This window comes from Onychomys torridus, chromosome 3 (assembly GCF_903995425.1).
Source record: "Onychomys torridus chromosome 3, mOncTor1.1, whole genome shotgun sequence".
NCBI classification, from domain to species: Eukaryota; Metazoa; Chordata; class Mammalia; order Rodentia; family Cricetidae; genus Onychomys; species Onychomys torridus.
The window spans coordinates 153,347,931-153,362,353 of record NC_050445.1 but is presented as its reverse complement, the minus strand read 5'-3'; the positions used below and the strand labels follow the sequence as shown (position 1 = coordinate 153,362,353).

At 41.7% G+C, this 14,423-nt stretch overlaps 1 protein-coding gene across 1 annotated transcript in view; it reads right to left on the bottom strand.

Moving 5' to 3' along the window:
* Positions 1–14,423, bottom strand: part of Pyroxd1 (pyridine nucleotide-disulphide oxidoreductase domain 1) — a 19,949-nt gene extending 5,526 nt beyond the window's left edge. Inside the window, exons 1-7 of the mRNA XM_036180527.1 lie at positions 14,274–14,423; positions 12,587–12,667; positions 11,158–11,277; positions 7,916–8,044; positions 5,760–5,833; positions 2,419–2,579; positions 959–1,059 (exon numbers count right to left, since the gene is read on the bottom strand). Of these exons, the coding sequence (XP_036036420.1) occupies positions 959–1,059; positions 2,419–2,579; positions 5,760–5,833; positions 7,916–8,044; positions 11,158–11,277; positions 12,587–12,667; positions 14,274–14,348 (741 nt within the window). The 5' untranslated portion in view covers positions 14,349–14,423. The remainder of the gene's footprint in view (positions 1–958; positions 1,060–2,418; positions 2,580–5,759; positions 5,834–7,915; positions 8,045–11,157; positions 11,278–12,586; positions 12,668–14,273) is intronic.

The following is a 14,423-nucleotide window of genomic DNA, read 5'->3' as shown; positions in this document are numbered from 1 at the left end:
AGAATTCTGGAGGAAATGATTTCATGTCATTTCTATCCTTGATTAGATACCATTTAGCCAGTTATCCCTCCACCCACCAAAACCTGAAAGTTTCAAAGCAAATAGACATTTATATCCTTGGAATATTTGAATGACAGCTTTTTTGTAACTTAAAAAAAAAATTAAAGTATCTATTAAGATAAGTGAAAGCAAGCTATCTGCTTATTCAATTAATTATGAAATATTTGTTTTGACTCTGCCTAATAACCTTCGTAAGGGCACTGCAAGCATCGAAGGGTCCTTAGCAGAAGACTGAGAACTGCAGTTTATTCCTGTAGTCTGCATGGAGACGTCTCCTGCTCTGCATTTAGAAAGAGGGCTGGATATCTATTTACACAAATTTCATATTCCATATTTTGGGTGGGTATGGTGATATTTTATTAGTGTTGAAATGTGATTTTATTTGTATGTTAATAAAGCTGCCTAGAGCCATTTAGCAGAAGTCCGGTGGCAGTGGCACACGCCCTTAATCCAATCACATGGCAGGCAGAGTCTCTGTGTGTTCAAGGACATAGCCAAGCAGTGACCCTAACCTTTAATCCTAGTACGAACCATAGAGACCTGGAGGTCTATATAGACAGGTAGTGACAAGGAAATCATGTGGTTGGGTTTAGAGTCAATGAGAAGGTAGAACTGAAAGGCAATAAATAGGTCACACAGGAGAATGTCTCTCAGGGCAAGAGATGGCAGCAATTGGTAAGCTAAAGGGAGTCTTGGGCTTTGCTAGTGCTCTGATCTCTTAGGCTTTAGCTCTGTATCTGGCTCTGCGTTTCTTATTTACTAAGATGGTTTAGAATTTCATCTACAGGTAGGCGTCTGGGCCAGTGGCTTTGAAGACCTTTCCTGTATGGTCGACTTAAAGTCAAGTGACCCAGAGGTTTAGCGTTTGGGTGGGTTTCATTGCTTTATGGAAACGTACCTCTTCTGTTCCTTTTAGATCCAAGCCTCCGTGCCAGTCTGGTCCGAGGGCACTGCCCACATTATCAGCTTTAGCTTTTGTTCTGTTTTCCCTTTTTGCTCCTAAGAAATGAATTCAGATGATTTTACAATGGCCAGGCAGAGAACCAGTTATCCCTGAAGCCTTTGGACAACACCCCAATTCTCATGCAGACATGCAGCATGGTGGCACCATCTCTGGATTAGCTGCTTTGTTCGTTGAGTGTTCTATGACAGCGACAGAATGGGTGACCTTTCACCTATACATTGTCTTTAAGCACCCAGTGTGTCACTGTTACACACTTGCTAATTTAAGAATAGGAAAATTAGCTATTAGAGTCTAAATTCTGTCAATTTGTAGCCCCTCCAAAACTTGGAAAATTCACTTTGAATTTTATGAACCAATAACTTCTTTGAAGGCTATTAAATATAAACTAATGAGTACAGTTCTCAGTGGATTTTGCAGAAAGTGTTATTGGGCACTACTCCATTGTAGCAACTGTTTGCCAAGATGCAAATGGGCTGGTTAATTTACTTAATTTAAAATTCCCATGTGTATTACGTATATATTTTCTATTTTTAATTAACTTTTTAAAAAAGCTGTTCAGATTTTGTTTTGCTTTGAATTGGGTCTTTGTCGCCCTGGCTGGCCTAGAACTCACAGAGAGCCTGCTACTGACTCTTGTGTGCCAAGATTAAAGGCGGGTGCCACCATGCCCCTTTTACATTTTTTTTTTTTTATGTGTGTAGATGTTTTGTCTGCATGTCTGTCTGTCTACCACTTGTACTCTTGGTCCCCTTGGATACCTGAAGGACGTGCTGGACCCCTTGGAACTAGAGTTATGTTGTGGGCTTTGTGGGTGCTGGGAATCAAACTTGGGTCTTCTGAAAGAGCAGTAGTATAGCTGAATGTTTACCTGTGTCCTGGCCTGGCCAGTGATTGGGACAACTCTCTCCCACTCATGTCCCCCAAGTAAGCACACAGAGGCTTATATTAATTATGAACTATGGCCATTAGCTCAGGCTTATTACTCACTAGCTCTAACACTTAAATTAACCCATAATTCTTATCTGTGTTTAGCCACATGGCTTGGTAGCTTTTCTCAGTTCTGCCTTGTCATCTTGCTTCCTCTGTGTCTGGCTGGTGACTCCTAACTCTGCTCTTCCTCTTCCCAGCATTCCTTTAGTCTGCTTATTCCGCCTATACTTCCTGCCTGGCTACTGGCCAATCAGTGTTTTATTAAACCAGTGTACAACAGCATTATCCCACAGCACAGTATGTGTTCTTAACTACTGAGCCATCTCTCCAGCCCCCATGTATTTTCTAATCTGAAAATTTCATATAAACACACAGAAGTAAATACCCATATTCCTGTCCCCTAAATACTTTTACTGAATTTAATTATAGTTAAAAAATAGTTTCAGCCTGATAACTACACTTACCTTCAAGTGTATATATGGTTCTTCTATGTGCAATTTTAGCCTCTGATTTTTCAGACATGAGCTTGGAAGTCAAAAACTCTGCCGCGCCTGCGTCAAAGAAAGTATTCCCAATGGCTTTATCCTTTATGGCCCAAATCACTTCACAGCCTTCAATTTCATACCTAGGAGGAATGTTACAGTTTCCTGTAGGAAAGTCAAGGAAAAAAAAATCTCTGCAAGTAACAATTGTCCTGTGTAGCAGAAATAAAGTACACAGGCTATAAAGAGGGGTGTAGTTCACTTTAAGGATAGTAAGAGTTAACATACTAAAGCAAGTTTATCCACTTTACTGAAAGAACCCAGTGATGACATGGACTGAATGTCACATACCATGTATCATAAGGACCGTCCTTTCAGTGTTTGGGGGCCATACAGCCATATCAATGTGCTCCAGGGGTTCTAGGGGTGACCAAGTTTATCTGTCTGTGATAGAGCAGTAATGGATAGATGGATGTGTGGATGGATGGATAGATAGACAAATGGATGATATAACCTAAAAGCACTGAAAACACTGCTTTGTGTGGTGACTGTTTTCTAGATGCTCATATATATAAGAAGGTTGGAAGGAGGTTTGCGGCTAACAGCTTCGTGCAGTTGTAAAGAACTATCACCTGCTTTAAATTCTCTCACCTAAACCATCTAGCCAGAGAGATCCAGTTCAGAAAAAGATAAGGACCTTAGAGGGAAAAACACTGGCCTTGGTAATGCAAGCCGGCTTCTATCACCATTCACCATCTAACCAAGCTCCCGGGACATTTTTTATCTAGGTTTAGACACTAAGAATACTGTGTATATTCCACTCACTCCCTGATGGCCATCATAATTCAAGTAATAACGAAATTTTGCAGATGATTTTTTTACTATTTAGTAAACTGTTAGGGCAAAACTAATGTATATGTGGACAACTGTAAACAAATAGGATATGTAGCCCTCCTACCATAGGACACTTGGATTTTACAACAATTATATAGAGTATAATTAAATGTATTTTTCAACACTATAAAACTTTCATTACCCTTGTATGTGCATCATGTATGTGGGTGCATGTGTCGTAGCATGCATATGGAGCTTGGGACTTTATTGAGTTCGTTCTTTTTAAAATTTGTATTATTGTTGTGTGTCTGTTTGTAAGCACATGTACCATGGTGTGTATGTGGAGGTCAGAGGACAACACTGGAGTTAGCTTTCACACCTTTATATGGATGGGTCTGGGGTTGGATTGAGGTCATCAAGCTTGCACTTTACCTGCTGAGCCTTCTTGCCACCCCGTGTTTTCCCACTGTTATGGTCTAAAGTACTGCCATCTTTATTTATAGGCTGGCAGGATGACTTCTCAAGACAAATCAGTAGCCAGATGATAGACACTGGTTTAGTGCATGTGACTCTACAATAACTGAAAGTCACACATTCTGATATATAGGTAAGACTCCATTGCCCCATCCAGGCCAAAAAACATTCATAGTCACTGAGTTTCTGATTACTGGAAGTACATTTGATTTGCTGCTACTCAGGTTACACAGCATTGCTCATCAGAAGAAAGCAGAGTACATACATGTAGGTAACACGTTTTATATTTCACTTATATTTAAGCATGGTTATGAAATGCTTTCCTTTTTATAATTTGGAAATTTCTTTGTATTTCATTCATACCTCTAGAAGTAGTGTCACAGCATCTAACAGTCACTGTGGCATAACTATCCCCATGACTGACCAGCAGGCCACATTACCTATGTAATCAGGAGAGACTCCTGTGCTAGCTCTCCCTCAAGAGCACCCACTAATCCACTCCCCATAATGCTCACAGTGCTCTCAGCAAGATACCAAAGCTTGGTGACACCATCACACAGGGAGATACTTCCACTTTAGAACCACTCTAGCGAAACATATTACAGGCATTATGACACGATGGAAAGTATCTGTTGTGTGTCTCGGGAGGGAAAGCATCAAACTGCCTTCGGAGATTAGCGGGGCAGGACTGGGTAAGGAGTGCTGAGAGGGCATTGGCCTCTGCAGCCCAGAACGGCCCCGAACACAAGGACCTGACTGCCACTTTTCATGAGTCATGACTCAGATCACAGAACACAAGGACCTGACTGCCACTTTTCATGAGTCATGACTCAGACCACAGAACACAAGGACCTGACTGCCACTTTTCATGAGTCATGACTCAGACCACAGAACACAAGGACCTGACTGCCACTTTTCATGAGTCATGACTCAGATCACAGAACACAAGGACCTGACCGCCACTTTTCATGAGTCATGACTCAGATCACACAATCACAAGCCGAACGAAGAGACCTTCCTCCAGCTATCAGAGCATGCCAATCACCAAGCTGTAAGTTTATTCAAGAAATAATCACCAGTCTCCAAAGGAAATCAGGAAAGAGTTAGATGCTATGAGATTTTGAACAGGAAAAAGATTTTCAGTGTAAATTCTGGTAACGACATCCCACAGGATACTTCTGGAAGTAGCTAGAGGAGCATGTGTGGTCCCTTTCACCTCCACCCAGCCCAGCTTTTGGGTGCACTCTAGTTTCCCTGCATTTCCCCACACAGTGCCACAACTGTCACAGTTACCTGAGGATTGCCACCCTGTACTCAGGTGCCCAGTGGGGTGGGTGTTCTCTAAAGGACAGGTAAACCAGGGTGGGAGTTGGAATGGATTTCTTGAGCACTTGCAAATTCCTAGTTTTGATTCAAATTTGTTTTAATTCCAAGTTGGTTTGGACCAAACTTTCTCGCATGAAAACCACTCACTCTTCCTTGTCAGGCATGGCTACAGACAATACTCGTAAGGAAAGTGAGTCAGTGTCATGCAGCTTACAGGGGAACATGTCTCAGTGTTTACTGAACTTGAAGTATCTTAAGATGAAAACATCTGAATTAATGTGTTCTCATTTCTCCAAACCAAAAATCAAGAGCTTGGAATAACACATATCCTAATCAGCATGACTAATACTGGGTTTTGCCAGCCAGACAGGTGATGTATGAGTGAAGCATTAGGTAGAAATAGTGACTAGAAATTGCTAACAGTATGCATATGTAGATCATTAAACAGTGCACACTTATAGAACACATCATGAGTCAGACCAGCCCAGGAAAAACACATCCTAGACCCTATATGTTGAGAGGAATATTTCTGCAACTTGGGTTACACAAGAGCTAAATAGTAAACTGGGTTTTCTCTTTGAAAACATATGGGAAAACATCTATAGTTCCCTTGACTTTTAAGATGTGTTTCTCATCCTCCAATAATCATACAACCTCAGAGTATCCTTTAGTATTAGAGACACACTTACACCAGCTCAAGTGCAATGCCACCATTCCCGACGATCATTATTCTCTTGGCTTTTGTAAGCTGTTTCTGAAATTCCTGTGTCAGGAAGAAACAATGAAATAGCATTTTGACAGAGTAGAGTCATCATTGATAATATCTGAAACATGGCCATTTTACAGAGTTTACAGAGGGACAACAAAATAAAACTTACTCCCCCGTGCCAGGACAGTCCCTCTCAGTTAGCATTATGGCCTCCCATCATGCTTCCCGGTGGCCATGACTGAAGCGTCTCTTGCCTTTGTGTCATCTCAGCAAGAGATACTGTCTGGATCACCACATGCCTCGTGTTTGACTAAACCCATTACTGTCAGCAGGCAGGCTCGATTACAGGCTTCCCTGGAGTCCCTTACTTCCTACAGTCTCAGGACTGAGAATCAGGACACGTGGATTAGGAGTCACTGCCTTAGCAGTTCCTAACAAGATGACCTGGGATGAACTACTTAACCTTCTATGTCCCATGGTGTCCACTACAAAAAGTCACTGTTTGTTAAGGATGATGGGACATGACTATACAAAGCTTAAGAGTAGCAGGGACAGAATAATTTCTAACATTAATTGAAGAAATGTTACCATTTTAGGACAATTAATGCCTCTTGCACCACCTTTCCTCATGATTAAGATGAGCTCAGAGTAGCCTATGGCTTTCCTGGCACTTCACAAGTACAGGTGTCCTTGCTTTAGAATGACTTCAGAACAAAGAATTCATTCCTCCATTCTAAGTAACCACTACCATTAAGTTCACTTAAAAACACAAATCACTGATTAAAACTGCTTAGAATTCTACAAGGCAAACCTTGGAGTTTTAATTTGCCTCTCATCAAGGGTCAGGCCTTGAGGAGGCTCTATAAAGAACAGGGCCACAGAGATGAAAAGCACACATTTAAACCATACTCAGGGTGCACTGAGTAGTTACCCTAGAATAACCTAGAACAGGGTGTCAGTTTTAGTTAAAACCATATAATCATTAGCACTAGGGTGCACTGAGTAGTTACCCTAGAATAACCATACTCTGTATGCACTGAGTAGTTACTCTAGAATAACCATACTCAGGGTGCACTGAGTAGTTACCCTAGAATAACCATATTTGGGGTGCACTGAGTAGTTACCCTAGAATAACCATACCCAAGGTATACTGAGTAGTTACCCTAGAATGATCATACTTGGGGACCAGAGTAGTTAGCTAGCTTAGAGTAAGGAAATCATCCCTTTCTCATCCTCCCCCAACTGTAGAGTGAGATCTGTACTCTATACAATGTATGGAGAAACATTAACATAAATCCCTCTTTGAACACCATCTGTATGCACCCCAATTAATATTACACGCCTTCCCTTCAGCCATGCAGCTGCCTCTGTGGCAGGGTTCCCTGGGAGTCACAAGGAATGTCCCGAGGAGCCAGTGAGTTCCTGAACTAGAGGGCTGAGCTCAAACAGTCACAAGCATGTTCCGGGAAAGTAAACCTAATTGTTCATAAGAAGCTACTGAACTCTGCTAAAGTTTCCTCTAAATTCCCAAGGAATTCAGGTAACAGCAGCCTGGAGAAAATCGTTAGCCACTTTAAAGAATATGGATCACATAAATGCAATGTAATCACATCCTTGATGGTGTGGAGAGGAAACAGAAGGCTTCTTGGTAACAAAGGGGTGATAAACCCTGACATAGTTCAAAAAGAAGGTATGCCATACTGCATGGAAGGAAGTGTAGCTTACTGGCAGGGTTTGCTTGTTACAGGGCACAGCAACAAGCCCAGCAAGTTCTGGGATCCCATCCACAGACATCTTGCAATAACAACAATAACAACAACAACAACAACAACAACAATAATAATAATAATAATTATTATTTTCTGGGGGAATTACTGGGAAATCTGTTTGTTTTACTTTGGAAAAATTATTGTTACAATGTTTAGTTGCAAATCTCATATTCCCAATACAGAATGATGAACATGTGTTGATGTAAAGTATAATGCCCAGCACTGTCATTGTATCTTTGAGTGTCAGAACCAAAAGAACAGGGTGTCAGTTTTAGTTAAAACCATATAATCATTAGCCAAAGTGAAACACTCTCATTCACAAGAGAACCTCACTTCCCCTTCCACAGACCCACCCTTAAGACACTACCTGAGCACTGTCGGTATCACGGATTCCTAATACATATGGATTTCCCTCACAGATCAACTTTGGCTTAGCTCCGGCACACAGACAGAGCTTCTTATACACATGCTGATGGCCGTCTTCTGTGTAGATGCACTGTGAACATAGGCAGAAAGGTGGAGGCAAATGGTTGAGATGAGAGCAAGACACGGGGGAAGTCCGTACTCAGTTACAAAGGGAGGCTACATTCTCCAGTGCAATGAGCATGTCATAATCCATGTGGAGAGTCTGATGGAATCTAGCTTTCCTCCTCGGAAACAAAGAGGTTGTAGTAACAGAACCTCATGATCATTTTTTTCCCCCCGAGACAAGCTTCAATGAATGAATATATATATTTATCTTGCTGGAAGTTACCAGAAGACCTTGTGATTCTAATCATATCATACCTTAATAATCTCAACATTTGCTATGGGTTCAAATGAGCAGTACATGTTGAAGTTATAATTTGTCTTTTTAAAATTAAAATACTGGATGTATTAAAAAACTAACAGCTTTGCTAGTGTTTTTTTAGCTCTACTAGTGAAGATTTTACATGTGTGCATTTAAAAAAAATGCTTTTGTTGTATTTTTGAGACAGGGTCTCATATAGACCAAGCTGGACTCTACTTGCCTGTGTCTGAGGATGGCCTCAAAGTCCTTATTTTCCTTCCCCTCCAAAGTGCTGGAATCACAGGCGCACCAGGCTTGGACACAGAGTTGTTTTAATCCAAATGAAAAACATGCTAAGCTTGAAAACTAACACATTCTGGCTTTAAAGTTATTTTTATTAATTTTATCAACACCAGTGAGTCTAAAATTACATAGTAAATCTGCTGATTGTGTTCCTTAATGTGGAATGAAAATCCACATATAACTTTAGAAAGTGAATAACTAATAAGCACTCACCACTGTGAAAACGTGGGCTATGAATGGGTTCACATCTGTGCCAGATGTGTGATTTGTACAGTCTGACAGTCACGACACTCATTCCACACTGAGGCTTTTTGTTTTGTTTTGTTTTGTTTTGTTTTTTTGTTTGTTTTTACTTACAGTACTTTTCACAAATATGTAATCCAATAATCCAACACAGTGTAGTTCACACAGAAATGTCTTACCAGTCTCCCTTCAGATTCTGGTCAGAATTTGGTCTGACAAACAGAAGGCAGAGGCACTGACCAAGGTTTGAACGAATTCACATTTAGATGGTTAGAAATACTAACTAGCTATGGCTAACTTTTTGGACACAGCCAAGCAAGTCCAAGCTGGCATGGCAGTGACACATCTGTTGTCTTAGGACTGAGTGGTGAGGCAAGAGAATCAGGAGTTCAAGGACAGCCTGAGCTACATGAGACCAAAGCCAGCATTCCTATACACCAACAGCTGCCACACAGGAGATGGAGATGCTTTTCGGTGTCACTGGGAGATGTTCGGCTTTGTAAGCGCCCTGTTTACTTCACCTTTGAGAGCTCACTTCATTTGTACAAATAACTGAGCCTGGACTCTGTTCTACTGTGGAGGTTTGAATATAATTCGCCCTCATAAGCTCATAGGGAGATGTGGCTTTGTTGGAATAGGCCTGGCCTGCTGGAGGAAGTGTGTCACAGTGGGGGTGGGCTTTGAGGTCTCCTTTGCTCAAGCTATGCTCAGTGTGGTACACAGTTGTTTCTGTTGTCTGTGGATCCAGATATAGATACACTCTCAGCTCCTTCTCCAGCACCTGCCTGCATGCTGCCATGTCCTACCATGACAATAATGGATTAAACCTCTGAACTGTAAGCCACCTGAATGAAAGAGTTGCTGTGGTCATGGTGTCTCTCACAGCAACAGAAACCCTAACTAAGACATCTACCATAACAAGTAATTCTCCCTGTGATTTAGAACTCAGGTTCTTTTTCATGAAAAAGGCACTTTCCTTTGTTTGTAGTGATTCCTGTTTTACTTGTTGTAATTCAGAGCTTACAGAAATAACTCTAAACCTCTCTCCATCCTTCCTAAAGCTCACTGAGGATACAGCATCCCTAAGACCCCTCACCTGCTCTCATGTGTTAGGGGAACAACACCTGGAGGATTTTGTGGAGTAGCTCAAACCTGGAACATTTTCCAATTATACCGTCCTAGCAACCAGGCCCTACATCATTTTGAGCAACTATAACTAGGCTGTAACTTGTTGTTGGCCAAGAGCTACTTGTTCTACCTTAGTTTATCCTCAACATTGTTGTTAGAAATATCTTACTTAAAATACTGTATTGTCCATACATCTACAATTTCATATGACCATAACCTGACATCACTCACACTTATTTACGTATGCTTGCTTATCAGATCGCTTTTCCACACCCTAATCCTTTTGACTAATCCCTCACCCTCCCTTTCTTTCCCTGGAGTCTGCAGTTCTTAGAATGTCCTTTGATACCTGTAAAGCTCTTACCATCTTTAGAAAACCAAGCTCAAGATGTCATTGCCTCTGTGAAGTCTTACTAGACCTCAGCATCCGAGCTTTGATGGTGATTTCATGACTTTACCCTTTGCACACTATTATAATCACAGACTGTTAATGCCTGCACTCCATATGACACTGACAACTTGGAGGAGCAAGTGTGTATTCCTGCCATATACCAGTACCTTGTGCTGCGCCGAGGACACAGTGGGCCTTCTATAACTACCAACAGAGCCTGCAGCGCCACACTACCTGATCATAGACTTTTCCCAGAGGGTAAACTTTCTTTCTTCTTCTTATTTTTTTTAGTTAAGAGATTTTCTATTTGTTTTACATATCAACCACGGATTCCCTTGTCCTCCATCCTCTCCCCCCCAGTCTCCCACCATTCCCCCCCTCCCCTCCCTGCAACCCACCCCCCATTCCCACTTCCTCCAAGGTAAGGTCTCCCCTGGGGAGTCAGCAGAGCCTGCTGTACATTCAGTAGAGGCAGGTCCAGTCCCCTCCTCCCTTCACTCAGGCTGAGCAAAGTGTCCTTGCATAGGCCCCAGGTTCCAAAAAGTCAGCTCATGTACTAAGGGCAGGTCCCGGTCTCACTGCCTGGGGGCCCCTGAACAGTTCAAGCTCATCAACTGTACCAGAGGGTAAACTTTCTAACAATGGGGATTGATGCCACTAGCCTGTACAATTTAGGCTTAAACAAGGGTGATGACAGAGGTATGCTTAAAAGAAGAGGGGCAAAATCTGGGACTTAACATTAGAAAAGATATCATTTAACAAGAAAAAGTCTTACATGTTCTTCACTCTTGAGCTGTTTTACTCCAGATTCTATGACCTTAATGTTGGGAAAGCGATTTTCCAGTACAGTACTTGGCTGTTCTTCAACTTCAAATTCTTCTAATACTTTAGAAACCTTTAAGAGATCAAACAGACTTATAAATGCACATTTTAAGAAGGTATTTCCTTTTTTTTACACAGTACTGTTTCATGCTCACAAGCAAGCAGCTTAGCCCACTGCATTATTGTGGTTTGAGTGCTTATGGCCCTCAAAGACGCATAAGTCAAAGGCCTGGCTGTCTCTTTAGGAGGTGGAGCCTCATGTAGGGAAGTCAGGCCCTTGGAAGAGGAAACTGCAAACCTCAGTGCCTCCTCTCTGGCCCCCAGCTGATATGAAGTAAGCAGCTTTGTTTTACCACACACTTCAACTGTTAGACTCTGCCTTCCCACAGTCTGTAAGACAATGAGCCACTTAACCATGGACTGGCCCGTCTTTCATCCATGACACTAACTACTCACTCACAGGAGCAAGTGTGCATTCCTGCTGTTTGCCAGTACTTTGTGCTGCACCCAGGACACAGTGGGCCTTCTGTAACTACCAACAGAGCCTGCAGCGCCACACTACCTAATAGAACTTTTGATTGAGGCTGATACTCTCAGGCATTTTGCGATGGTGACAGAAAGCTGATTAACACAGGCATTATACAGTAGAACGAGAACTGGGCACTGCACCTTATGCTCTGAGCTCAACTGTCCTGTCTCTGCTGTGCTTTGGGTTTTATTTTTTATTTTTTTTATTATTTTTTGCCTCTAAAAATGTCACCTAACACAACTTACTTTATTGGTGTTTAATTGAAGAGACAATGTGCATTCTAGTTTCTCCACTCTCTTTACCAGGTAACTTTTTTGTTTATCTTTAGACCCTTCTTTCATGTTCTTTAAAGCCATCACTATCTCCTTGGCTTCCCTGTCCTTCCCACCCAAGATGCCTGTGGAGTTTTCATCCTCTGTCCAAACCCTTTGCTTCTCTGCTGCCCTATCCTCAACCGCAAACAAACCCTCAAACATGTACAGCTCAAACTCCCTAGCTTGTGTGATGGACCACAGGTCAGGGTTGAAACTTGGCTGCTCTGCAAACATTTCATGAATTTGACCATGACTTGTAATATTCAAGCTTGTCTTCAGAAGCTTTTTACATTCTTCTGAGTTACTAAGGACTCTAGAGACCTATGTCAATCACACACAGTGGTATTTGCCTTATTAGAGATAAAAGTTAATAAAAACTTCAGAATTTCCTATTTCAGTTAAAAATAACTATATCTAATATACATTGAACACACAGACTTTTAATGAAAGAAGCTTCAGATTTGCCAAAACACAATAAATTCTGTGAAAGGACAAAGTTTTACATCTTGAATACAGTTCATTGTTCTCCAGTTTCTCACCTGCTTGAAGTTTGTAACTGCTTTGATGATAGGAGAGGCTGTTACCAGGAGAATGTCTTCTTCAGGAAAGTTAATAGCCAGCTGAATTTTAAGGAGAAATAACAGGATAAAAAATAACTTCAGGTATTACTGAATAAATGATGTCAGTATGGTGATGATGCAGTCTAACTAATAAAACTTCAGTGTTTCACTTGTAAAAAAAAATCTGTTATTCTGAGTTCTGTTCATAATGGTACAGCACTGGTAATGTTAAACTCTTGCAGTGCTAAAATAAACAATACATTCAAGTTAAAGGTGAACAAAGATCCGAATAAGTCAAATCACTACAGCAGTATCTTTGGTTGACTTATTTTGCATACCAGTTTAAAGTTATATAGCTGATTATAAACTGCCTACTTTCATTTATTCTGAAATGATGTTTTTACTTTGTCTTCATTAAGGATAAACTAAAACAGGTCTCTGATATTAAACAGAATCTCAGCATGACTTTTTCCACACTCTCTGGCTGGTGCTTATTCGGGAAGATAAAGCCATGTTAACATTAGCCTAACAAAATGCAAAGACTTAATGTGCTATTGTTTCAGTATTTCTGCCTTTCTTTCTGACTTTGGAGGGGAAACCCTTGCTCATCTTGGATCTGCTTCTCTGCCTGCCGTTCCTCATGGCCCCTAAGGCTGAGCATCTTCAAGTAACATGCCCTTAGGACATGAAGGGTTCTTTGTCTCAACTCATTTGAATTTCCTATATTTGACAATATTATCTCTCTCCATCTTTGTTTATTTTTCACATTCTGCAACCTATCTCTATTTCCATTGCTTGATCAAGTCCTCTTGGCTCACATAGCTGTCACCTTTGCTACTATCACCAACACGACAGCTAATCACATTTCAAAAGCTCTCATCTGAACACTTTAATACCCAGCTCAAAACCATTTATTTGCAGAGTTTTGTTAAACACTTGGCATGTCATACACCCTATACAGCCTGACCTCTAGCAGTCTTCCTTGCTTCTGTTTCTTACACTGTGGAGTATGCCGCTCTTCTCTATCTGGTAAACCCTTATTGCATTGCCTGGAATAAGAACTTTTGATATGTAAACAGAAGATGGCCTCCAAAGATTAAAACCTCAAAGCACTTAAATTTCTTCTGTTTTTTTTTTTTTTTTTTTTTTTTTTTTTTTTTTTTTTTGTGCGTGATTAAAGTGGTTTGTTCCAGCAACAAAATAATCTAGTCCTTTTTGTAATATATGTATATGAATTCATCTGATTCACTTGTTTATCACAGTCAGAAATTCTACATCTGTATTCCTTTGCCCCAAACTTTTGCTGGAGATGAAATCTTGCCTTGGAAGTTCAAGGTATTATGTGAGAATTACTTTATTAAGGACTTGGCACCTGTCATGAAAGTAAATTTCATTTGTGACGGAAATGAGAAAAGTGGGTGGATTTTCTGTCCAAATGCCATGGCCGCTTGCCGGTTTGCGTGCCATCCCCTCGGAGAATGGTTTGGCTTTGGCTTTCCAGCTCATCGTGCACTGCCCACTCCGCCATCCCCAAGCGCAGCATCCCGCCCAGCTGCAAGTGGAGGGGCCTGGCAAGGGGCCGGAAGGGCGACCCTCGAAGGGGCCCAACCACGGTCTCCCGGACCGGCCTACGGGGCCGGAAGGGGCGGAGCCCGAGCCCACAAACCTGCTCGGCACACGTGACGCCGGCGATGCCGCCTCCCACCACCACGAACGTCCCCAGCGATCGCGCGGCCTCCATACTCCCCGGCGGCTGGCGGCTGGCGGCTGACTGTGCACTGGTGACCTGCAAACCTTCGTCCACCCGGAAGGGAAG